Here is a 27913-nt window from a genome sequence, read left to right as displayed (position 1 = left end):
GCTGGGCGAGGAACCACATTTCATATCTACAATTCAGCGACAGTCAGCAAGAATGGTCGCTGATTCGATGGCAACTAAGTCAGTACACCTACTACAGTTATCAGATCGACTAGGGAACGCATTCATTAGTAATAGCATTTTTCGAATAAGACCAACCAGCGCGCGAAGAATTCCTAATTTAATTATATCAATTTCACATAGTGATTATAATGTGACAAAATGAAGCACAAAGGGTTTTCGTTTATCTTGTGCTTGGGATTGATCGCTGCATGCTGCTGTTTGTGCTCTGCCGAAGATGATTTTCATGAATTTGTGAATCGCGAAGAAGAGGCTCTGGTACACTGTGTGCATGATTCAGCCCCACGATTTGGTAAAAGAATATGTGACTGTGGATATCGCAATGAAGTAAGTGCAGAAGTTTGAGTGGATTTATTTTAGCAAAACCAATACTTAAGAAGTACGTTGCATTATTCTGACTACTACATGCGCTTTTATGCTTTCATAACAAACCTTTAAATCTTGTAAAGATTGCAGAACAACAAGGTTACCTTGCTAACCAATAGAAGCCATAATTTCTCAAGCATAAGTGCTTTATTGTAATTTATTGTTTATTGCACAAATTAATGTAATGGCAAGACATATTCTAGTGAACGTTTGGCTTCGGTTCTTCCATAACAATGATCAGTCATCATATGATAATAAATTTAAGAAGGACGCCTACCCAGAAAAAACTGAATATGCGTTTGAATAGTTGAAAATGGAAGCTATGCAAAAAGAAATTTAATTTTGCTACAAAAGAACTACCGTAAAACGGGGTAACTTTGATAGTTTTTTCGAAGAGAACTTCAATATTTATGCATGCTGTTTCAAAGAATTACAATTTATATTTTTGAAACAAGTACTGACATCCTAGATATCGATTGCTCTTGATAGATTGCCAAAGGATTTATTCTGGATATATTATTTTTCATACAATCGAAAGTCGGTTTTCTGTTTTGGGGTAACTTTGATAATGGAGTATAAATCGAACAAAATTGAATGAACTACGTTACATTTATAGGGTGGTGCATACCTTTAGGCGTTTAACGCTATATGGAAATTTCTGACTTGGATTACAAAAATGGTCCCAGTTTGTAAAAATGGTTTTCGTTAAGAGATTTGAGACCGAATTCATGTTCTACTATAACTAGGCTGTCGAGAATAAGTGACGAACTCATTATGACTTTATCAAATAGTGATCTTAGAACAGATTGTTTGTAAACGTTGCAAAAATGCAATTTTGTACATTAAAAAATATGTTCATAAATATTGATAACTCACAATTATAAGGAATGATTTACTACACTATAATTTATAATAGCAATTTTAACAATATTTTGGGTGCATTATAACTCAATTTTTTTCGAACGTTCCAAAGGTTTGAATCCGACGCATCCATGATATTTCTACAAATCTATTTTTAAAGTCTTCTTAATCTGTGGCATCAAGCGGTTTATCGTTGTACCCGATTTTTGTTTGCTATTTTTTTCTAAATTTGTTTCTAAAATGAAAGAGTAAGAATGTGTGTAACCGAATATTCGAAATGGGTACTGTAGATTTTTTCCGTAAAACCTGGATGCCAATGAAAAAAATATTAGCTTACTAACCTCAAAATTCCCATGCAAAAAAGCTCATTTATTCCTAAACAAAAAATTTCAAATATCGACCATTTTTAAAACTAACATGATATTAAAAACCCTGAATGCATAAAACAAACATTTTGTGTTTGACAATCATCAACCATGATTAGAGATATAACGATCTAAGGTAAAATATTCCTGGAATTAGTCAAGTTTGGAATTGGAAAAGTTCATATGTGTCTCCTCCAAAGGTTATGAGTAATTATTTTCTAATGCTTTTTCGCCCCCTTTGTGGATTTTTCGCCCCCCGGGGGCGAATTCGACCACTTTGGGAATCACTGATCTGGAGTATAGTGAAGTAAAAAAGTAATTTTTGGAATCATACATACATTTTTTGACATAAATCTGAAGCTCTTCCTCTGTCCTATTATTGCGGTATTTTGTCCTATTATTGCGGTATACCAAAAATCATAGATTTTATTACATTCAATACTACACAATGCTCGAGCATTGAAATTATGCTCTCTCCATGTTAATGACACTGCACGGTACTATCAATTTGTATGACTATGGACATATCTTTGAGGAAAACTAATTCATTACTTTATGTCACGATTCGAAAACAAATCAACAGAATCGAATAATTTTCTGCCGGTTTCGTCTCCTCTTTCGTCATAGGTGGACAATGTTAAAGTGAATAGACACGGTTCTTCCATCTGAGACCACTAGTCGCTATATAAGAAATGAATTTTTGACTACAATTTTGATCCTTTTAAAAATATTTTCCACTAGCAACACAATTTTAAAGGATCGCTTCCTTGCGATCATCTTGTATCTTAGTTTTTCAACGTATTTTTGGCATGTGTTCCGATTTTCAGTCAGTTTACGTGATTTTTTGGTAAAACATTGTGTTTATTTGCAAAATATTTGTAAATAAGAGGAACTACAGGGTAAAGATAAACATAAATCTTTTGTTTGACTAAATAAATGTATGAATAACTCAAAATTATCATGTAACTACATCCATACTGAACTGATATACCCGCTACATATAATTGTGTTGGTTCTAAACTTAAAAATTTAAGCTTATGAAAACTCGCCCGTAGATAGAGAGACTGGTTAAAGATATAGGATATTTGTTGATGCATCATTTAAAACTGTTCTTTCAACGATCAAAATCGTTTAATTTTTAAAGCATTCATCTGGTACAGCTTGGGAATACTATAAGCTTTCATCATCATCAATAATATGCATAGAAAATAGAGTTTTCGATTAATGATGAAGGTTTAATTATCATACCGTAATAATAGGAAATACCGCAATAATGGGCAAATTACCCTAATCCAGGTATAAACATTTGAACAGACAAATGAAGGCAAGCAATGAGACAAATGAAGGCAAAAATCAGCCCGGCCTGCGGGCCGCACGATTTTTTCGACTAAATTTTATCGGTAGCCTAAAATAATATAAATTTTAACTTTACTTCATGGATTTGTTAGATATACAACAGAGCTTCCATTTGAGGTAAAAATTTCTCATATCGGACTATTACTGCGAACGCACCAACCATTTATGTCAATGAGATAAAAAGGTTGGACAGGCCTGGTGTAAGCAATTACGCAAATTACGCTGACCGAGTGTTTTGGTAAAACATGTTCGAAGTGTGTTTGGCTCTTTTTGCCTCATAACATGGCCCATGTTACATGGGTATTTTCGAAACGGGACCGACGAGTAGATGACGGAAATCGATGTCTGACGCTATTATGGAATCCAAGTGATTTTGACAAACCAGCAGTCGCCATCTTGTTTGTTTTTGATATTTTTGCACCATTTTTTCACAAGTTTTAAAAAAACCTCCAAACATTACTTTTATTATTTGTGTTGATTTTGATCATTGGACATTTGGATCCGAAGATATTATATTCGCGTAGTCATAACTCACGTAAATATCTCAGGCTACAGAATTTTACTCATGTTCAGTTATTCGCTTTTCGAAAAAATGCGTTGATGTGAGTCTGTTGTGAAAAAACTGAACAAACTGGTGCAACTGTTTTGGAGCAATGAGCATTTATGTTTCTGGTGCCACTTCGTCCAAACAAGATCTTAAAGACTACAAAAAACAGCATTTTGTCATTTTTAAATTTCTTGGAGACAACTCATCCGATTTGTATATTTTTTTCAGAGGAGTTCCTTATCACCTCACATTATATAGTCATAACTTATTTTTTGATAAATTGAATAAAGGCAAAATGGCGGTCAAATAAATTTGGTGTGGAAAATGTCGGTTTCCCAAGGAATATTGGAATATATACCAGAAGGCTATTGACATAGATTCTAAAAATAGAAGTTTTTTAAGAACTTGTGAAAAAATGGTGCAAAAATATTGAGAAATAAAAAAAGTTATCTCTATTTGAATATTTTTTTGTAGTGAAAATATGAAGCTGCCGGTCGAAAGGTATAAAGTAAAGTAAAGAATAAACTTTTGTAATAGTCATTTTTAAGAAATCTCTATTTATTAGATGTATATCTGTTGCTGAAATTTATTCACAACCCAATTTCGCTTCTTAAGTTTTGCTAGAATCTTCTTCAGAAATTCCGCTAGAATTTTTTTTTACATTTTCTAATGTCTACGCAAAATTCACCTGAATTCATCCAGAAAGTTCACTTTGGTATATTTGTCTTTATGATAACAAATTTCTATTTCTTGCTGTTTAAGTATGAAAAGCTGATCCTGGCTCAAATTTCAATATCAACAGATCACGAAACTAGTGACTTTAGTGACCATTTTTCTGAAAAAAAAGTGACTTTAGTGGCTTTTTGGTGACCAGTAGGTGAATTCCGGCGCACATTTTCTTCGAAGAGAAGAAATTTTCTTCCATAAATCACCAGCACAAAAAAATTGCTTTTCTTCGAAGAAAATACGCGCCGGAATTCGCCTACTGGTCGAAAAAAGGGATCAAATCACAAAACTACCAACCCTGCAATATGTAAAAGATCTTCTCCTTAATCATTATCGAAAATTAAATCCTTTCTCCGCCTTGCTTATGTACCAATTTGAAGCTGAGAAAATTTTTCGTACAAACAGCGTTACGGGGGAGGGGGTCAAAAGGGCGGAGCTGGTATTAGACACTGCTTGGTTAGCATAGCACCCGCAGGTTAGCACAATTCTCAAGCTATCGCTATTACACTGTCGACATCGCCTTCCCGAAATGACTGACTCTCACTGACCAATTGAAATATGTAATCTATTTTTGTTCCCTCCAGGACTTTGTAACACCACAATTCGATGGAAGCACAACGGAAATCGAAATAGCGAATTGTAAATCGCTTCGAGTTCGAAGGGAAACATTCTCACAGCTGTTCCAGTTGACTAAACTGACCATCATCAACGTAGAAGACCTAGTACTGGAATCGAGTTCCTTAGATTTTACCCGTGATGCACCTTCAGCCCGATTGAAAATCGAGCTTATTAATGTAAGTATAGAATTGGTGGAACGTGATAAATCGCAAGTAATAGTATTATACATTCTTTCATTTTCAGAACGCAATCGAAGAAGTACCATCCCATTTGGTAAAAGGACCCATAGCGGAGATATCTTTCATTCGCTGTCGAATTGGTGTTTTCAAACCGTTCAGTATAGCAAGTGTTCACGAGCAGTTGTACAGTCTGAAGATTGTAGAAAGTCTCATCAACAGGATTGAACGCCATGCGTTCAAACGATTCGAAGTTAGCCAGCTCACGCTGAATGGAAGCAAATTCATATCATCGATACCCTCTCAAAGCTTCTACGAGGTAGAAGTTTTAGAAAGCTTCCTCATCACAAACTGCTCATTCAATGCAATTCTTCCTAGTGCATTTGCTTTCAAAAGTATTAACCATTTTATCTTTAAAATTATTTTACATGGACTAACTAATTTACTACTTTAAGATGTCACCAAACTGAACATTAGAAATAACGAATTTAATGATGCTGCTGGAGAGTCCTTTGTTCTGCAGATCAAGAAAAGTGTTTCGATTGTCGGAAACTATTTCGCAAAAATTGAGGATACGGTTCTGAGAGGTAACGTTTTTTAATATTATGTGTTTGCAAAGCATTTTTTTAAATCAGCATTGTCAATTCAGGCATAAATCTGGATAGTTCCTACTACAGTCGAAACTCCGAACGACCAACGTTGCAATTTCACAACAATAGAATAGGACGAATAAACGGCGAGAAGCTGCTGATATTTTCGGACGATTTTGATGTGAACTTCAGAGCCATCTACGTCGAACAAAGCATCGACTGTAGCCAAATGATTACACTAAAAGAGTCCAGTATCCTGGCGAACCATCCGGATGAAATATATTTCGGTTCGTCTCACGATGGAAACGATTTCAAATCCTTCCAAGATATCAAACGGTTCCGATGCGCCGAGGACAGGTTTTGGTTCTTTCTCATCATTGGCGCTGTTGCAGGCTCAATAGTATTAGTTATCATCGCGTTACTAGTATCGTGGTACTGTGTGGCACAGAAGAGAAAGAAACAACGCAAACTGCAAGTAGTTATGCCAGAACCTCGAACTTACCGGGAAACTCAAATAGTAATGCAAATAGAGAATCACGGTCTGTTGAAAACAGATCTCTGAATAAAATAATCGTCAAAAATAGGCTGCTGATATTGTAAGATACACGTGTAAATAGAAAATTACAGTTATGACAAATAAATGTTAATTTATTTTTTAATTGAAAAAATGATAATGAGAAAATATCTCAAATTGGTTGATTAGTGTTGATGATTCATACACAAGTAGAGCGTTGGAAGAGAAAAGTGGGGACACAAATACTTATTTTCGCGATCAGGTTTGCGAAAATAGTGTCTCATGGTTCTGAAACCAGTAATCAGTTTAGTTTCAATTCAATTACATTGTGTTACGAAGAAAATAGTCGTGATTTACTGTAGGTTGCAGGACTAGTTGAGTACTATTGAAACCAGAAAAAAAAATTTTTTTGTCTACATTTCGAGGAATTGCCTATTTTTCAACACTACCATGAATATTGCTGTTTGCATTTGGGATGCAAATCTAGACTAAACGTCCTCCAAATGCGGTAACACAAAACAATCAAAGGACACCTAGCAACGATTAAATAAATCATCGCCGCCCTAGCAAGAAAAATCTATCTTTGACATCGCATTTCTTGTAAAAAATCTTACCGCGTTTGGTGTTCCCGCATTTGATATTTGCATTTCAAACGCACACAGCAATAACATGGTGTATACCCATTTACAGAAATTAAATTCCCTGATATTTCCAGGTTTTCCCAGATTTAAAAAAATAATTCCAGTTGTGAGAAATTCTCTAAAATTCATAAATGATTGACGAATGATTAAATATAGATAATTAAACATTTGTTTCCAAAAATAGTTAGTTTGGCTTCGAAAGACTCAAACAAAAAAATCTAACGATAAATTTCGAAGTTGTTTTCACTTCAATAAATAATCTATAAATCTGTTTGTTCTAAATGCGTAAGCAACATACGAAACATTCAGAGAAATTTGGTTTATTCAATTATTTATTTTCCACGTAAAACAAAAATGATTATAAAAAGATCTGAAAGTTACGCATGAGTTTTAAACGTTGATTCACATATTCAGTGAAATATACCAATTATTTTCACTTACCCCATTTACCCACTTGCCCCGCGGTACCTTATGTAAAATATTCTATTTGATCTTGAAGAAAAAATAACCTTTCTATTAAAATTGGATTACTATTTAGAAATATCCAGCGACGTACACAGAATATCTCTCTGAAGGCCGTTTTGTACTTTTTCCTAGAAGACATCATGGGGAAATGAGGGCTGGTAGCGACTGATAGTTTTAGAAATAGAATTTTATAGAACTGAAAATAGCCTGAAACATAAAACAATCATGAACTAAAAATAAACCATCTATGAATTATGAACATAAAAATGAACCTAACATGAACCACGACATGAGATTTTGGTTCTTCATTTGAATAGACATTCTAGAGTATTTCTAAGACTTCCTCGTGAAATTATAACAAGTATTACTGCTCGTTTTACTGTGAATTTCTTCCACATATTATTCCGAAGAGCTCTTCAGGAGTTTGTTCTGTGATTTTTACGAACCTTTTATGTAATTCTTCGAAGAATCGTTAAGATACCTTAAAAAAATCAACCGATTTTTTATCTAAGAAAAACCACGCTATTTCATTAAAACCAGTGTTGTGAAAAACTCGTTTCTCATAACTCACGTTTGAAGTTTTTCATGCGTGAATTGTCAATCACGCAACTCAGCAGTCAAAAAATCATGGATGAGTTGGCTCACCTTTTTGACTCATTGTCTCGTATTTCCACAGTTTACTCAGACATGGCAATAATGTCTAGTTATTCTGGTAAAATTATAGTAATCTTTTCTAACGTGAAGAACAACATTCGGGTTTCATTTTTTAAGGTTTAAGTTGGTGGAGTGATTTTGCGTCAAAATCTCAAGCGTGAGATTAATGAGTTTGCTCTCACGGGAGAGCGTATTGATTGATATTTGAGTGTGAGTCTACCAACACTGATTAAAACTATACCCCTACATCTACCACGGATGGTTTTCTACAGTTTTCTTTATACGAGCCATGATTTTACCTCAATGATCATCAAAATGGTTGGTTCTTTCTCATGGCAAAGCAATTAATTACTTCGATGATTCTATCAGGAATTGCCCCAACAATTGTTTCAAACATTTTTTCAAGAAAGTCCCAATTTCTCCGGAAATTTATAATTTTCCCTAGGACCTACCCTTTTTTAAGGATCTCCAGGAAGTCTACAAAGATTTTTTCCAGCTATTCATCCTGGATTGTCTTCAGGGAAATGTCAACAAAAAAAAATTCAGATTTTGTATGGAAAATTTTGAAAAATTCGCGAGTAATTTCTAAAGAAAATCGTAGTGTAATTTACGATGAAAGTTGTGTAAATTATAATGATGAATTATTATGAGGGTCTCTGAAAGAACTCCTGGATTATTGATGTATTTTTTCTAAGATTTTCTTGATAAATTGCTAAGATTATGAAATCGAAGCTCTGAATAATGTCTTACAAAGCTTTTTGAATTAATTCGAATTGAATCCTGCAATAACTGTAATAATTGATTAATTTGAAAATTGTATTTGAAAAAATACAAGTGAAGTGTTTGAACCGCAGCAACAATATTTTGATGAAATGCTGGAGAAATTTCTAGAGGAACCAAATGAGGAATCCCAGGTGCAGTTTATCGAGGAATTCTTGGAAAAGTTCATAATAGATTTCATTGTAATAATGCTTTAAACAAGTTTTGAGTAATTCCAGAGAGTTGTTGTGGATGAATTTTTGAAATATTTCATAAAAAAATGGCTGGATCAAATGAAAAAAGGCGTTGGAATTATTGTACGGTTTCTTATAAAAATATCGGTTTACTTCGAAAACTCTGCAATAAACCTTTGGAAAAGAATTTCTGGAGGACCTGTGGGAAAAATCATAGCAGTAACACTTGGATAAATCGTTGAAAGAATCATTAGGAAAACATCTAGAGGAAATACTGAGATTTTTTTCTTCAGAGTAATCTCTGTGAAAATAACTAGAATAGTAATAGCGTAGGAGTGCTCTAGAATTTTCTGGACCAAATTTTGAATTTTCTCTAAGCATACATTGAAAAATTGCTGGTTGCATCCCTGATGGAGTTCTTGAATGTATTCCAGCAGAAATCTTTGGAGAAATAGTAACGTAATAGGTACGTTTCTGAACGTTTTTCTGGAGCCTCTAGAATGTTGCACCAAAATCAACTGCAAGCAGATCAACCCTCTCTTTCCTACGACTTTGATAGACTATTTCTTTATGAAAAAGCGTTTTTATAAAAAGTAATTGAACAAACAATGTTTCAAACAGCTTATTTTTTTAAATCAGTTGAATTTTTTTTGATTGTTTTACAATAGTAAATTGATTGTTCGTCAATAGCTTTATTATTCGAACAGTTTGTTGACTTTTGAATTAATCTGATGATTATAGAATCAAATTTAGTATTCATCTGGTTCGGTTTGTCTCAAATTCGTTGAATATTAATGGAGTTCTGGAGCTACCATTGGAAAGAAAGTGTTAAGCCAAAAAGTGACTCTAGAGAGTAGAGACCATATTGATTAAATTTCGTAAGATACTAGACCCAAACATATGCACTTTTTAGAGACATGTATTAAAATAGTAACCAAGCCTTTAAAACGAGACCTGTGACCTCGTACCTGTTGTAATATTTAATCTTCTTCTAAAAAAAATAATTATTTCATTTGCTTATGAAAGATACCCAGCTGGAACTGCTACAAACAATTAGGTATTAGTTTTCCGTAGCAAAACAGCTCAAATGACATCATTTTTAGGGCGCAACCTGGGATCGAATCCCATTCCCGAGATAGTCGCTAAAAATTTCAGTGACGACTTCCTTCGGAAGGGAAGTACAGCCGTTGGTTCCGAGATGAACTAGCTTAGGGCTAAAAATCTCGTTAATAAAGATAGAAAAAAAAGCCAACGTAATCATGGTTTAAGTCTGCATGCACGAGTTAGTTGACTTGTTAACCTTGTGTTACATCTTTGTTCATCAATTTTTGGTGGTACTTACGTGATCGGCAAGTTGGATTCCAATGCGTTGTTTATGGTCAGAACAGAGTCAGCTACCATCAATCCTTTCGAAAGAAGTGCTGTATGCTTCTTGAGAGTGTCTTCGATGTTTGTCATATTTTCCGTGAGATCATCTAGGATACAAATTGAGAGATTTTGGAAAGATTGAGATATTCAAGTTCAGTTTTCACTCACCAGAGAATACTAAATCCTTCTTCAGTAGATTTGCACTGCATAGACCCCCTAGATACGATAATTCATATTCCAAGTGTATCAGCGACGTGCTTGGGTACTTCATGATATTTTTGTTGTCATAGCCTATGACTAAACATTTGAATCCATATTTGTTTCCTTTTTGCTCTCGCACGTAAGTTGATGCCGTTTCCAAAGATATTTCTAGCTTATTACCCGGCAGAACTATAGCGTTGTTGCACCAATTCTGGGAACTATAAAAGGTTTTCAATTAGTCGTGCTGTTAATTTTGATATTGATGTGTTGACTCACGTGTTAAATTTCTTAACATTGATCCACTCAATTTCCGTCTTCTTGGCTTTAACTGCTCCTCCCGTCTTCACAGTACCTTCCAACTTAACTTCCTTACTTTTGCGAGAGTTGATCGTTGAGTTGTAATTGTCATTTATGAATGGTGCCGCATCGCTTCCACTTCGCTCGGGATCCTGTGGGACTTTCAAGTAGACATAATCTTCCGGTTGCACCGTGCCGCATTGCGGATCGAACTCGACCGTCATCCAACGAACGTTTTGAGGAAACTCAACGCGATAATTTGCCACGGTACTGGATTTGTAGGGATGATCACTTTCGACAATGCAATAGTAGTGGCTGGTCGTACAAAGATCGTTCTGATCTGTGCTCATACTTTTCCGAATAGCTTCACCCATGTCCGGTTTGCCAAGATCGTAGAGTTTGAAATTATTTATTTGATTCAGGGCCGACACATGTGGCAAAATGCCACGAATCAGACCCAATACTTCAACAGAACTTTTCAGATTGCTGCATACAAGTGGTCCAATGTGTGCAAACGTTAGTGGCAGTAGCATCGTGAACAAGCAGGAATCTTCTGCAGAAAACAATTGAATAATACGCTCTTGGTTGAGTTGATGATTGAACTCTTCCGCGTCACTTCCGGCATCGTTGAGAATGGAAAAATTATCGGCTTTGCTGTGCATACCTAACCCAGAAGCATTCCCATTCGATATTGAATCCAGTTTATTGTTCCGATCGTCAATGTAATCGTTCGGCGTGATCTCTTCAGCCCCAATTTCGATTTCGATGTCGAAATCTATCGAGTTTCTTGACTTCTTATCAAACTTCAAGGTTTCGATTATACCTTTCGAAAAGTTCTCAATTCTTTTCGTTATGTCCTTTGCAGTTGAAGAGTTGTTATGGTCAAAGCTACTACTTGTAACGTTGTTAACATTGGCGATATCTGAGTTGTTGATCCAAGCAATATCTAAATGCTCCTCGATTGGAGTAATGTTGTGCTCCGAGTCCACAGTATGCGTATTATGGGACGAATTTGAGCTCTTATCGCTTGAAGTTGACGAAAATGCTATGGCATTTCGGGCATGAATCAACAGGTCTTTGCATCTGGACGTAACGTCTGTCGATATTTGAAGTGCGATGTCGCGGGCATGTGATTCTTTGCTATACTTTCCCGAGTAGCTATCGTTGATCGATGGAATGCTGTAATACAGTATACAGGGAATCTGTCCCCTGGATGGGGTTGTTCCATTGAAACTCAGATCGCAGGGATAGAATTTAAATGTAACCCCACACGGACCACGGATTGCAGCAAACCCTCCATCGCCGGAGCACGTGCGAGCTCCTTGTGAGCAAAGGCGAAGAGCGTATCGTACGTTCTCCTTGATGTTGATCGCGCGATCAAACTTAATTTCGGTCATAAAGTTTTTGACCATGCTTTGTTCGTAGGCTCCAACCACTGATTCGATGACTTCCCACTTGTGTTGTAGTTGGCTCTTTGACTCCATGCTCTGAAAAAAAAAAACGATTATAATAGGTATGAGATAAATAATGTGAAAACATTTATATTCCTGTATAAAGTATTGCCCAGTGAGGTAGGTTCTTCTCTAGCAATATGCTTAATGCGTCTAATGCACGTAGCGTATCGTATCGGTCTTATGAGCATTTTGTATATGGTACATGGATCTCTTTCGACCGCAAAGTTCGTTTTGAAGCTCATAGTAGGTATAACTTCCACAGATGATGCGCGTACATATTTCATTGATAACGTTGTCATCAGTCGTCAGCAAAGATGTGCCGTCCATATCATCCGCGAAGCAAACAAATGGACTGGATCATAGAACAAGTGGTACGAAAGTCCATCACCTTGTGGTAGTCCCCGGCGGGATTCAAACAAACTGGCATCTTTATACAATTACACACCTTCCATCGTCGCTCTTATTAGTCATGTGAGTTTTCCGGGAAAGCTGTTCTCGTCCATCATTTTCCATATCTCTACGTGGTCATAGTATAGTATGCCGCCTTGAAATCGATGAAAAGGTGATGCCTTGGAACCGCCGGCTTGATAACTTCTCACGAACCTATTTACTACAAGTGAAAGACGACGGAGATGGCCTGGAATAACATTTTGTAGGCCGCATTTAGGATGATGATCGCTCGATGGTCCCTTCGATATCGAGATATGGAGAGGCGACTGTAATACGCTTTCACTCCTCCGGTAGCAATTCTGTTTCCCAGAATTTGCCTATCAACCACAGTGCAGACAAATAGCCAGCTTCTCTGGGTCTATCTTGATGAGTTCATCTCCGATGCCGTCCATACCAGCAGATTTATTGTTCTTGAGTTGATGTATGACATCCTTAACCTCCCTTAAAGTGAAGGCTGGTTGGTTCCCATCCTCCGCAATACCGACGAAGGCATTTCCTCCGTTGTATCGATCTTCATTGCGTCATTCAGTTGTTCGTCAAAGTATTGCAACCATATTTCGATCACATCACGTTCGTCCGTCAAGATGCTCTCATCATTAACCCGGCACTTCTCGGCACGCGGCACAAAGCCATTATTCAAAACTTCCGCATTACTTGAGACCGGGCCAGTTGGTCATCTCCTCGCACTTCGTCTCCTTCAGGCGGGAATCTGTTGTTGCCATTTCCGTCTATAACGTATCACGTTCTGCCGGGTCTTTTACTGCATCATGACCGCCCGAACTGCAGAATCTACCTACATTCCTTGTCGACTCCCTCCCATGTACCCGATGTTCCTCTCAGCTGCATAGTTGATGGCTACTTTCACTGTATTACAGCAGTCCCCAAGAGGGACTTCATCCAGTTCATCCTCTTCCAGTAATGTAGCCAATTGCTTAAGCCACTCTAGATCATACCGGGGCGGCCGTCGGTTTAATGACGAAGAGTTTTGGACGCAGTTTAGTTATCACCGGATTGGATCGGTGCCGTCCATCAATCAGAATTTGGTCGATTTGCGATTTTGTCTGCTGTAGTGATCTCCAGGTGTATCGGCACGGAAAACTGGGCTTGAAGTTGATGCCATGAATGGTCATATTCTTGGAAGCGGCGAAATAAATCAGTCTTAGGACGTTTTCGTTCGTCAGCCGGTGAGCGCTGAACTTCCCAATAGTCGATCTAAACTCCTCCTACTGATCAACCTGAGCGTTTAGATCTCTTATGATGATATTAACGTCGTATCTTGCGCAGCTGTCATATCGCGTTTGATCTGCGCGTGAAAAGCGTCTTTATCATCATCCGTGCTACCGGAATGAGGGCTGTGCACGTTTATTATGCTGACGTTGAAGAACCGACCTTTGATCTTCAAGTTGCACATTCTCTCATTGATCGGCCACCACTCGATCACGCGCCTCTGAATATCACCCGTCACTATAAAAGCAGTTCCTAGCTCGTGTGTGTTGCCGCAGCTCTGGTACATGGTATTTTTTATTTATGGTAGTGTACAGAAAAGCTTCAAAAGCCTGGCCTGTCGTGTATTGGCACGGTGTGGGACTCACGTTAGGCGTGCTTAACCACTAAAAAACTTTTCCCACTACTCCTGTGCCTCGATATTCCCCGGAACTACTTCACGCTACTTCATCGGTGGAGGGCGGTGCTCATGAAATTCGTCAATCCCAGCTTCTAGCTGTTCTGTTAGTTCGATGTTGGAGATTAATGCCGTCAAAAACGCTGCTCACTACGACATTTCTACGGTGTCTCTGCGACTACTCGTTTTGACCGATTGGCGGTTTAAGAACTCGCCGGGGCTTTGAACAGCTTTCTGTGAGACGACACATACTTCCCTTGGGCTGGCCTAGCGTCAGAGCCCTGTTGAACTTCTATTGGACGCTCATGTGCACTTAGTTGCTCTACTATGATTCGTTTTCCGCTGCTGCTGTTCGAGCGCTCCTGGTTGACCAGTTAAATGTCGACGTCGGTCCAGCGATTCCGGTTAGAGGACGAATTCAGGTTTACTGGCGCCCCGATGACCCAAAACTGGTTTGTGACGATCAATGCTCGGCCTAGTCCCCGACGGTAGAGCTAGCCTACTCCAGCTATACGCTACTTCATGCTTCGATATTGGCCGGTAGAGTGCCGAAGTCGATCCGTAATCCGTGGATCTTTAGTTGGGGGATGGCTTCCGGTCCACTGGCGCTCCGACGACTCAAGCCGGTGATATGCTACGTACTACTCAGAGTAGTCCGCGGCAGTGGATCTATCCTACTCCGGCGATGATTTTCCCGACGGCGGAGGATCTCCCGAACCGATGCTATCCAGGCAGATGCCGAGGTCGGTCCTGCAATTCCGGTGGTGGGAAGCTTCCGGTTCACAGGCGCCCCGACGATCATTTGCCGGTGCAACAACGCAATCTATTCAACTAGTCCCCGACGGTGGATTAAGCCAACTCCGAAGCTGGCCGGGCAGATGCCGAGGTCGGTCCTGCGATTCCGGTGGAGGGAAACTTCCGGTTCACAGGAAGCCCCATCGACCTTTAACTGGTGCTGCTACGCAGTCTACTATACTAGAACCCGTCGGTGGACTTAGCCTACTCCGAAGCTGGCCGGGCAGATGCCGAGATCGGTCCTGCGATTCCGGTGGAGGGAAACTTCCGGTTCCCAGGCGCCTTGACGACCGGTGCTGTTTCGCGAATTATTCAGCTAGAATCAGGCGGATGACTCAGCTTACTCCGACTCGACGTTGGTTGGCCAAGTGCCAGGGTCGGTTCTGTAATTCCGGTTGGACGATAACTTCCGGTTTGCAGGCGCCCCGACGACTTATTACCGATACTACCCTACGCCCGCTGTACTCGGTCTAGTCCCCGACGGAGAATCTAGCCTATTTCAATCGCGACCCGGAGCTCTCTGGTCTTCTCGCCGTCTCCTTTGCAGCAACGCCATAATCTGCGTTATCCTCCTGTTCACCGCATTCCAAGTGATTTTATGCTGGCACATGTTCCGCACGATGTTGTCCGGATTTATCCTATGGTATCTGACATCAGCTCGCTTCGTATATCCCTGAATCGAGGGTCTCCGGGATCTCCCCGATATTTGGACAGGCCGGACAATGTGAAGACTCTGAATTTCTGAATCTGACCATTGTCTGACGAAAACTGTATCAGGAAGTTAACTTCTCCATGTTTTCTGGTCGTCCACACCGACACGTTAGGAATTAGCCTGTGGCTCCACCTTCCTTTCTCCGAGTTATTCCACTCTTGCTGCCACCTCGCCATTGTATCCATTTTGATGGTTTTCCTCACATTCATTGTGTCCCTTTGCTGGTAGCATGCTATGTCCTCAGCCAGAGTGATGCAGATGAGGATCATTCCGGCGATACCGCACACTGCCTCCGACGATATAGTGCGGTACGCACTCGCCACCTGTTCATGAACTGGAACGTACCTGCCAGCTTCTCTCGGTTACGTTTGGTTCCCAACGCTGCAGACCAAGCCGGGACTCCGTACCTTAGTATGAACGATGATACGGTCGCCAGAAGACGCCTCGTATTGCTTCTTGGTCGTCCAATGTTGGGCATGATCCTAGCTACTGTGCTTTCGCTGCCTTTTCGCAGGCATAATCTACGTGGCTGTTAAAGTTTTGCCGTCGACCATTACTCTAAGGTGCTTTCGAGAGCGCTTCGCTGAGACTGCATGTCCTCCGAAGTTGATATCGAGCTGCTGAACAGCCTTGCAGTTGCTGACCTGCACCACCTCCGTTTTGTGAGGAGCCGACTGCAGCTTGACTCCAGTCATCCACGATTTAATGGTGTTTAGCGAATTCGCCGTCAGGATCTCCACCTCCTCTGCATACTCGCCAGTTATCGTAAGAACAACGTCATCTGCGAACCCGACGATCTCGACTCCATTGGGCAGTGTCAAGGTTAGCACATCATACTTCATGTTCCACAGTGTTGAACCAAGTGTGGATCCCCATGGAACTCCCGCCATTACTTCAATTGACATCCGTCCCTGGTTTGTGTCGTGAACCAGTACCCGGATCTGAAAGCAACTTTGCAGAACTTTCCACAGATATTCGGGAACCCGCATCTCATTGCTTACACTATCAGCACCATTCAGGTGTTCATCGAAGTGCTGCTTCCACGTTTCGATCACCTCACGTTCGTCCGTTTCGACTCATGGCACAAATGCACAAATTGTTGAGCTTCTGGCAGAACTTCAGCGTTTCTTGAAACCGACACTCCATATCCTCGAACTCCGTTTTTCCAGGCGGCGTTATATTTTTTGTCGAAAAAGAATTTTGCTATAGCATGACCACTCGCGCAGCATTGTGTTCCTCAAGAATCTGCCTACGCTACTTGTCGAATCATTAGTTCCGTCGACTACGTCCCACGTATCCAACGTTGTTCTTAGCTGCATCGTCAATAGCTTAAAAGCCCCATTTTTTATAATATACAAGATTAAATTACTTACATCATACAGCAGCTCCAGTTGGTATTCGTAGCTCCCGGATCCAGAATAAACCTACAAAGATAGTGGCAACATAAGTTCAGATGAGATGCCCTTTAAACATGATAGATTTTTACTAACACATGCTCCGGCGATCGAAATTCCCGGACGATCGACTGTGAAAGCGATTGCATCAGGCCCGAAATTTCCTGTATTCCAAGTTTTGCTCACGTCTACCTTGGCAAAGCGATTTCCGCTTGAATGCAAAACATTCGATGGGACAATTGCTGTTTCGGTCTGAAGGTAACGAGATGTACAAATTACGTCAAAGTTACATTTGCGATTAGGAACTAATTTCTACTTACATCAATTGTGCAATTTTGATAAATGATTTCGGCCAAAACTTTCGACAGCAGACGACACGAATTTGTGATGAGATTATTGTTCAAACGCCGTTTCATGCCATCTCCATTGTAGATATCAGCGCCCTGGTTGTTATATATGTTCTCAATCTTCAGGCGTATCGGTTTGGAGATGATGTCGAGCAAACGGCTCAGCACTTCCTTGAACGTCCACGAGATGCCGGTTATGGTTTTCTCCTTCTGCGTTCGATATAGCATCTGCTCCACGAGAATGGGATATTGGTAATTTTCTGAGCTGACCAACATTGGGAATCCCAAATTGTCGCTTGGACTTATCAGAGATTTGTACTCGACATTGGGAGACAGTACAGAGAATGTTGATCGTAAATTGATGTTCGGGTCACATAACCCTGCGAGTACACCACTTAGGAGGCGCGAATGCAAAATACCTTTATCGATTTGGGCTAGAAGATTGCAGATGCAGTTCCATTTGAGGAAAGACGTTGGATAAAATGCATTGAAGCAGCTAACGAACGTTGTGTGACATTCGTCAAGAACATCCAAGATCATAGAGCAGATATCATTGCCCGACTGGTAAGGAAGTTCATCGCATAGAATCTGAGTTAGCAAAGCTCTTACGTCTCCAATGCACTCGGCTAGCTGAATGCTTTCCGATGCAATTTTCTTATTTGACATTGGTGTGTTGATTTCCATAATGTTGATGTCATTGACTTTGAGAAGATCTGATTTGCTGTCGACAGATGATAACAATGCATTCCCATCATATCCTTTGTTCTTAGGTGATTTTTCCAGTTTTGAATCGGGTCTTGAAGGTACAGTTTTAGTCTTAGTTGGAGTTCTCTCGCCATTGTTAAACCCTTTGTACGGATAAATCTCATTGATGTATTTCCTAAGAAGTCTCAAACTAGCTTTGCAGATGTAAACTAATCGGTTTAGAGATATTACGTTTTGATTGGTTTTTCGCTGAAATAGACAAACAATATGTTTGAGTGAAATATGTAGACAAATATACTTTGATATACCGTTTCTAGTAAATCCGTGGTGGATACTTTGAACGAGCTCCAAGACCAATTCAACAGCATAACGAGGCTTTCGAAGCAATCCTTTGTCAGCGTATTGGCGAACACTTTGGAAAGCTTACAAACGGGGTCTGCAGCAACAGTTGGGAAAACGACTTTACTGTTCTGAGATACGGTTCGATACAGGATGGACGGTATTTGTCCTGAGTTAACATTTGTTCCGTTGTTGGCTTTCTTGGACGTTTTGAAATGGAACACCACGTTGTCCGAGGTGGTAACACTAGACTGCCCGGATGAACCGCAATCCGAAGACGGACCAGAAATTTTGGCCAGCACCAAATACCAACGCTTTGCGCTGATTGTAACCGGACTGGGCAGCGTTATGTTGAATTTACACTTCGAAGGACATTCAAAGGGAACCTCTTCTACTTCAGATATCAGTACGCCATCTTTTTCGTTGGCACCTCCATCGTATCCCTGATCGAAAAGTTTCAATTTGCATGTGTATTCACCGCGTCCTCCATACATACCGAAGCCAGCTATTATGAAATTAGCAATCTTATTAAGAAATTTGCAAGATTTACATAAATGATTGCTTACCTATGATAACATCCGAGTCACACATGAAACGAATAGCTTCAACACTGTAGCTGGAATAGCCCCACCCTCCGCCAAAATTTTCGAACCGGCAGACTGTATTGTATTCGCAATTTTCTTTACCATCCACGCTTATCTTCAGTCCCACTTCTGAAGGCACGAAACATTTTTTACTGAAATAAAGTTTAAGCAGTATTATAATTGTATCATAGATGTACAATTAATCATAAAACTCACAGATTCTTTTGATTTGTTGTCAGGATATCAAGAGTAGCAAGAATGTTAAGCGAGGCCTGGTAGCGAGTCACCTCGTAATCCGGTTGTGTTGGAAGGGCAATTTCCGGCGTTAGGATCGCAACTAAATCTTTTGCATTCTGAAACAGTAACAACACAATCAAATTCTAAAACTTGCCCAATATACTTCCAAACATACCTCTGCATTGGGTGATATTTCCGAAGCAATCACGTTGAAAAACATCATAGTCTTCGAAACACTATCAAAACCCCACAGAACTCCGAAGCATGGATCCATTGCAAATGCGAGATTGACATTCGGCTGCTTACTCCCATCTATGCCATATTTGGACTCAAAGCACAAATCTGAATCTGATAGGGCAAGTTCCAGGTTCTCATGAATTGCTTCCACATTGTGGTAAGGCTGTTGCTGTTGTTGCTGTTGCTGAGCCTTTGCCTTCTTCCTCCCTGCCAAGTTATCTTTCTCATCAATTTTGTCAAGCCACGTTCTGAAGTCGAATTGGTTGATGTTATGGGCTTTACAACTACCATTCCGTCGGTTGATGGCAATCGAGTTCAAAGTGTACTGGTTGTTCGGAATCAACAGAATAGTGTTTTTATCGGCCACGACACTGAATTTAGAAAGCATCGAAGCATTCACAAGGGATTCGTCAATCTTGATGAATGTCTGATCCCCGCTAGCTCCAATCCAGGAAGCTTTCTTTCCCGTTGATGGTCCAATGCCGCTGTGAATAAGAGATAATTTGATCCATTACACACGAAATTGACAAAGTGGTCCAATAAATGTAGGTATATTTACATATATTGCACTAAAGCAACTCTGAAGTCATTCTCTACGTTAATTACTCTCTTTTTAACACCGATTACACTGCGGAACCCCTCTTTTGTCTCAAGCACCAAATTACCGCTATCTACTCAATCAAGGGTTGCTGAATCCATTGCCGTGTTCAAAAATATTATAGTACGTCTAGTTTTTGAGATATTGGCTATTGAAAATTCAAAATAGCCAACTTGCATGCAAGTTTGCCTGCTAGTATGGCAATTTATTTGCTTAATTTGCTACATTAATCAAACTTCATGTATATAACAATACTTATCAACAAAGTTCATAATACTTTTGATGCTCAAAAGTTAGTTTTTGAAGGTTTAGAAAAGTATTGTATTGTGCCATATAAGAGAAACGAAGAATTTTACATGGAGACTGCAAACATGTTTGAAAAATCGATTTATTCGAAATTTAGCCGTACAATTTCAACAAAATTATAACTGAAATGAAAGTTAAAGTCCTATTTTGCATGTTTGGTGGATAAGATCACAAACAAATTCATAAATCATGCTTTAAATTTGATGTAAACATCATTAAAACAGTGTTTTATACCAATTTGGCGACCTGTAACTCAAAATTGTGACGTGCTGGAACATTTCTGAGAACGGCATCAGATACAGCATTTCCAAATCTACTAGAGACACATAAATTGATCCTTGAGACACGCAAAAATGTAATTTTTGTTACGCTGTGTTATAGGAAAGCCTTTTGCATACCGGATTTCAAACGAAAACAGACTCAGATACATTCCCAACCAATCAGTCTTCCGATTTCTTTATAGATCTTTGTCCAACGATGGCGATCACCAACGATCCAAAACGAATCGGTATAGATCGCTATCGAAAATCACTGACTGGTTGACCGGGTTGACATGACACCAGACTTTCAGACCTTGAACGACTATGCCGGACAAATGAGAGTTGATGAGAGTCTTTCTCGAGGGCTGCTGGAGAAACATTGAAGCAATCATCAACAGCGTTCCATTGGGATCCATTGCAATGCATTGGAGCAGCGAAACCGTCGAACTGTGGACCGCTACCAAAAGGTGAAGAGATAGAACATGCGGCTAGAATGCTGCTGTATTACACGAGAGCGAACGACACGCTGCAAACTAGACTATCGAAATTAATGCCTTTTGCCTTATGAAAGGTGGAACGTTTATTGGGATACGAATGCTTTATGTATCGTTGTAGCATCACCTCATGTTGTTGTACGTGAGCGAATACTGGCTGAAGAGCTGAAGAAGTCTGATAGAATGGCAGATACGGATGAGGAGAAACCTGCAGTCTGCCGAATTCAAGCGGAAACAACGTAAGTTCACTGGGAAATGTAATAGATGCCAAATGAAGGGCCATATGGCGAAGGATTGCCGTGTCAAGTTGGAACGTTTAGCCAACGTAGTCGCTGGAACCGAGGGAGTTGCTTTCATAGGAGGTCGCAAGAATGCTGTAAATACCAGGTGTAACAAAATGACGGGCCTTCCTTAGCCGAGTGGTTAGAGTCCGCGGCTATAAAGCAAAGCCATGCTGAAGGTGTCTGGGTTCGATTCCCGGTCGGTGCAGGATCTTTTTGTAATGGAAATTTCTTTGACTTCCCTGGGCATAGAGTATCATCGTATCTGCCACACAATATACGAATGCGAAAATGGCAACTACGACAAAGAAAGCTCTCAGTTGATAACTGTGGAAATGCTCTTAGAACACTACGCTGAGTAGCCGGCTCTGTCCCAGTGGGGACGTTAATGCCAAGAAGAAGAAGAACAAAGTGACGTTAAAGCTGGATTCTGTTTTGTTTATGATTTTGTTAATGATAAGAAGGTATTCAAGTCACTGGAGAAGCTCGAACAACCACTCATAAATGGTGTGACAAACGAAGGCCAGTCCATGGCTGTGGAGTGAATTATTAAGGAGTGAGTATGACTATTTATGACAAACTATTTATCCCGGACTTGCGAGCAAACTTGCTATCGATGAAGCGTATGACCTATAGGCCGTAGGCGAATTCCGACGCGGATTTTCTTCGAGGAAAATAATTTTTCTTCGAAGAAAATGTAGCCCTGAATTCACCTACCCGAGTGACGATCAACTTTGGACTAAAAATTGGAGAGATGAAGCTTAAGAATTGGGTTATTGCAATATGTCCGTTGAGAGGCAATTTAAACGAGCTTTCTTCTTTCTGGCATTACGTCCTTCCTGGGACAGAGCCTGCTTCTCAGCTTAGTGTTCTAATGAGCACTTCCACAGTTATTAACTGAGAGCTTTCTTTGCCTATTGACCATTTTTGCATGTGTATATCGTGTGGCAGGAATCGAGAAAATTTCCTTTTTCGAAAAGACCCTCGACCAGTGGGATTCGAACCCACGACCCTCAGCATGGTCATGCTGAATAGCTGCGCGTTTACCGCTACGGCTATCTGGGCCCTTGGATATGTTCTATTCCAAAAGCGGGATGGCTAACTTGTGTGCTGATGAAGACGCCACCTTAGTACTCCATGTTGGGAGCGGCTCTTAACAGCGTCTGTCCCCCATGTTAGTGGTGGAGGATCATCATCCGAGTGCCAGAGATGGACTCTAAGCTAAACTGCGTACTACGGCCTTCCGAACATTGAGGGGGAATGGTCCTCCGGGAATCTACGGGGTTGGTGTCAGGCACTGCAAGCCAGCCGTAACAATACACAGCACAGGAACGTCAATGAGATTATACGGACCAGAACAATTGGCAAAGACCACAGCTACGGAAATCGATGTTACGTTTTGTATGTTTAGCGATATTGTATCAGGAGAAAACTTTGACAACCAGTAAGATTATAACACAAAAACAGTAAGGCATTGCTCCGCCAGTCAAAGTTTAAGCACCACTGCGACAACCATCCGTCACCAGCCTGCCAAATAACATCAGCACAGCAAATCATTCTCAATACATAAGCGCATTTAAGTACATAAGGGAACGAAGACGAAACAACTCCACACCTAACAGCACGGATGGAAGAGCCGTAGGAGAAGAAGCGATCTCTACACGGGAAAAAATTCTGTAGTAAAAATAACTATTTTAGCTGACTACGTCAATTCTTAAAAGTACCATGGAAATTCAGACCAATTTACTATATTTACGGTACACCCCACCGCATTACTGGTACATTTGACAGAAATAATTTACAACAATCTGATTTCAACTACAGACATGGTAAAATCAAGCGCATTTCTGGTCTGCTGAAAATTGCCGGTGCGAGCGCTTAAGTTAACCCCCTAAAATGGTAGTTTTTACCGCACAATTTTTTTTGCGTGTACGGTGACGTTGCTCAGCATATGCGGGAGAGTGACACACACACACGCCAACCAAAGCCAGCACGATTGAGCTAGGGCGAGAAAGATTTTTCATCGTCGTTCCATTGTCAGTCCCCATGATGCGATCGGTCGGTTCGGTTTAATAAGCGGATTTTGCCACAAAAAGTTAGTGCCGTTTAAAGCCGGCGAAAGAAAACTTTTGCAGTTTTCCATAGTGAAAGGTTACATAGTTGTTACCGGCCGTGGCGGAAAACATCCGGACGCGAAAGGCGCCAGAGCTCATCATCGTCACGTGGCCATACGGTGAAAGGAAGGATCACGGTTTTCGCGGCAAATATCGACGACCTAGAAGGCACGAAGAAGCATTTTAGAGTGGTGAGTCAAATTGTAGATTGACAACGAAGTGGGAGCTAATTTTGTACATCATTCAGGCCAACCGCTTCGAAACCGACGTGATTGTCCGATCACGAGATCATCGCTGGCATCAGGACGGGCACGCATTGTTCAACAATAAGAACGCCGCAAATCCATTGTCTGCTGACGCTACTGCTCGGATCGTGATTCCGACGGAAAGAAAGGGGGTAGGTACGCTACATTGTGTGGGCAAAATGGCCGACTAATCCGTTCCTGATTTAGGGACGATTTTGCATCCACCAATAGCGCATAGCCACTGCAAGAGCCGTAGGAGGACCTCGAAGCGAGCCAGGTTGGCTGTCGCTTCCCTCGAAGCACCCACACACGACGAGAAACCCCTTATTGGGTATGTGTAGCCGGCAATCAAGAACGAGCAGTCACTAACCGGCAGAACAACAGGGTTTTTTCGTTGCAGTTTCGTTCTTTGGCTCATCGAAGGAAGGCCCAGCGAGTCTACACTCAGGGGTTCCCAACACCGCGGTGGAGGATCGTCCGCAGCCACATCAGCATTTGACATTTGGCACATCGGAGGAAAAGCGGACTGTGACTCACGACCAGGGGTTCCCAACACAGTAGTGCAAGGTCGTCGGCGGTGAATGACCGTCGAGAGCTAGCCGCTTCAGCTGAGGTGGTGCAGGAGCACAGAGCGTGCGACGACGGCGAGCGCAGACCGTCAGAAAGGATGCGGAGGCTGGTGGAGCTAAAGGCGGCGGGAGCATAATGGCCGGTGCCGTGAGTACCAGCAATCTAGGATTAAGCCACTACATGTAAGAAGGGATAGAAGATAGGCCTCGAGGTCAAGTTTAGGTGTCAGGTAGTCATGATGGCACCCAATATATGCTTGAGTCATATCCGGACACGTCTTTACCACTATCGCGACCGTTTGAAGCTAATCCGCCCTCCGAGTGAGTTGCGGGAGACGCATGGCATGCTAACCGTGCATGTCGACGTGTTGTTGAACAAAATCTACGGGACAAGTGTAGTGAGTGGTGTACCAAGGAGTGAGAGTGTTGTGAGTCAAGCACCGTCGACCGGTGCAGTGAGACGAAGCAGTGGCGAGAACGAAGGAGCAGTTGGAGGAACGACGGATGCCACGATTCCGGTAGGCGATTCTTCGAGGCAAGACTCCACACCACCACCGGTGACGTCATTCTCTGGTGGACAAGGACGAGGATTGCTGTTTTCGAGTTCGTTTCGAGACCGAGGCAACGAAGACACTGGGGAAAGGGAGTTTGGACAGCAAGCCGCATCACCACCACCTCCCTACCATCCCCGGGATCGCAATCCATGGAACTCCACGACACGGGAACACCAGTCGCTAGAAACCCGTGAACTGCAAGCAAGGATCACGGAGATGCAGGAGAGAGAACAGCGGATGCGCGAAGAATACTACCGAATGCGAGATGATTTGGAGCGGTTGATTCGCCGAGAACGACCTGCGCCGGAGCGAGCGGACGAAAGGAGAATCCAGAAGGCGGTGCACAACTGGCCATTCAAGTTCCGAGGCGAGAAGGACACGACGTCACTCAACGTGTTTCTGGATCGTGTGGAGACTTTTGCGAGGTCGGAAGGAATGAGCGACGCTACTCTTCTGAGCTCTATCAAGCACCTTCTTCAAGAGGACGCCATTGACTGGTATGCGCGAGCAACGTCACAGAACCTTTTGCGGACCTGGGACCAGTTCAAGCGAGAGATCCGCAGAGAATTTTTGCCCAGCGGTTACTCCCAAATTCTTCGTCTGGAGGCCAGCTTCAGATTCCAAGGAAGGGAGGAATCCTTCGCGAAATTCTACCGCGACATTTCGGCGCTCTTCCGCTTCGTGGATCCACCAATTCCGGACGATGAGAAGTTCTTCCTGGTAAAGAAGAACATGAACGAGAACTACGCAGCTATCGTCACAGCAGCAAGACCACGTTCACTGGAAGACACCGGTTACGACGAGACAAAGATGCTCCTGAATAGGCAACGCCGTATTCCAATTCCGCACAGCGCGCTTCTCGAGCCGAACTTCGCCACGCCAGTAGCAACCAACAGACCACCACCGATTCAGCATCAGCAGCAGCTACACCGGTTCAGCAGGGTCCATGTGGTGGAGCTGGAAGAAAACCACCATGAAAGAGAAGCAGGGGAAGAGCAGTGTGAAGACGCATGGCAACACACCATCGACGAGCTTGTTGAACAAGTCAACGCGCTTAAGATGAACCTGGAGCGAAGATCGACGAGGCCAAGTTTTACCACACGCGACGAAAGACAATTCAGATCGACAGACAGGCTCAACCGAACCGAAGCTAACGTTTTGGGGGCAGGGCGGCAGCAAGCAAGAGAGACGCAAGCACAGCAGCAGCGACCGCAAGCCGTACCATATGAACCACGTCAGCCACAACAGCAGCCAGAACAGGTTCAAAGAGGACAGGGCTGGCAAGCACGACAGTGGACTTTTCGCACGGTAGAGGAATCGAACGAAAACAATCGAAGAAGCTACCGTCTACAGCCAGAACCGGTCAGCCAACCGGAAAATCACCATGAAGAACAGCAAGGAGCTCCGAACAATCAGCGGCTAGCGATGGTTTGCTGGAACTGCGACGAGGAAGGTCACAGATTCATGGACTGTCCGAAGCCGCAAGCGATCCTCTTCTGCTACCGGTGTGGGCGGAAAGGCTACTCGTTGCGCAGTTGCTTCACATGCCGCACGGACGCGGTAAACTATCCAGCGGAGAACCAGCAGTAGAGGGGAGCAGCTCTCCGCACAACTTCGGAGACCCCTCCGTTATACCCGAATTCGACAACATCAACTCCGTCATCATCAATCTCGGAAGCGACAATAGACCGCACGCCGTTATTTCAGTGCTAGGAAAGGAACTCACAGCTTTGCTGGACAGCGGAGCGAACTGCTCTCTGCTAGGAGGAGCAAGAGCCAAGCTAGCAGAGCAATGCGGTTTGCAGAAAGGAACCGTCTGTGGTGGAATAAAAACGGCGGACGGCACAAAACATAGAATAACAAATTTCGTCTATCTTCCTATCGTATACAACAACCGCAACGAAGTTCTTCCAGTGCTACTGGTGCCTTCCATTCCGGACTGCATCATTCTCGGAATGAACTTCTGGGAAAAGTTTGGAGTTAAAGCGGTGTGTTGCACAGTCGAATCTCAGCAGGAAGAGGAAGAAGGCAGCGAAGAACAAGAGATGAAGCAGCTGAGTCCCGAACAGAAGAGACGTCTAGAGCAGGCGATCCAAAAGTTCCTGAAAGCGGTTGAAGGCAAGCTAGGACGTACCAGGCTGTACGAGCATCGAATAGACGTAGGAAACGCACCGCCACGGAAGCAACGGCACTATCCCATGTCGCCGTATGTTCTGCAGGAGGTGAATAGAGAGATCGACCGAATGTTAGCGCTGGACGTGATCGAGGAGGCGCAGTTCTCGCCATGGAACAACCCACTGGTCGCCGTCAAGAAGAAGACTGGGCAATATCGCGTTTGCTTGGACGCTAGACACCTCAACTCCATCATGGTGAACGAGGGCTACCCGATTCCCCAGATCGCGGCGATTACCAACAACCTCCGAAGCAGCAAGTATATCTCGTCCATCGACCTCAAGGATGCCTTCTGGCAACTACCTCTCCATTCCGGTTTGAGGCCGCTAACAGCATTCACCGTCCCATCCAGAGGCCACTTCTAGTTTAAGGTGGTGCCATTCGGACTATGTACAGCTAGCCAAGCTCTGGCGCGACTTATGACACACCTGTTCGCCGACTTAGAACCGCTGGTATTTCATTACCTCGATGACATCATTATCTGCTCCGAGACCTTCGAAGAACACATAGCACTTCTTGAAGAAGTTGCCCGCCGGCTGTGCCAAGCAAATCTCACGATTTCGGCGGAAAAATCCAAGTTCTGCAGGAAGAGCATGAAGTACCTCGGCTACGTGATTGACGAGCAAGGCTGGTGTGTAGATGATGAGAAGATCCAAGCGATCGTGCAGT

The 27913-nt window shown here is 42.0% G+C and overlaps 2 protein-coding genes across 2 annotated transcripts in view; one reads left to right on the top strand and one right to left on the bottom strand.

Moving 5' to 3' along the window:
* LOC5564066 (E3 ubiquitin-protein ligase highwire) overlaps positions 1-27913 on the bottom strand; it is a 156762-nt gene that overhangs the window by 103948 nt on the left and 24901 nt on the right. The window contains 10 exon segments of the mRNA XM_021848352.1: positions 10253-10385; positions 10447-10697; positions 10756-12263; positions 17182-17232; positions 17299-17454; positions 17523-18503; positions 18563-19098; positions 19160-19329; positions 19394-19530; positions 19590-20136. Coding sequence (XP_021704044.1) covers positions 10253-10385; positions 10447-10697; positions 10756-12263; positions 17182-17232; positions 17299-17454; positions 17523-18503; positions 18563-19098; positions 19160-19329; positions 19394-19530; positions 19590-20136 — 4470 coding nt within the window.
* Positions 21-6324, top strand: LOC5564052. The gene is made up of 5 exons (XM_001648336.2): positions 21-405; positions 4884-5093; positions 5161-5488; positions 5549-5680; positions 5743-6324. Exons 1-5 carry the CDS (start codon positions 220-222, stop codon positions 6243-6245), a joined length of 1359 nt encoding a protein of 452 aa, XP_001648386.2. The 5' UTR covers positions 21-219; the 3' UTR covers positions 6246-6324.

This window comes from Aedes aegypti, chromosome 1, assembly GCF_002204515.2.
Source record: "Aedes aegypti strain LVP_AGWG chromosome 1, AaegL5.0 Primary Assembly, whole genome shotgun sequence".
Lineage (NCBI taxonomy): Eukaryota > Metazoa > Arthropoda > Insecta > Diptera > Culicidae > Aedes > Aedes aegypti.
Note: the sequence above shows the minus strand (reverse complement) of the source record. Positions and strands in the feature narration are given on the sequence as shown.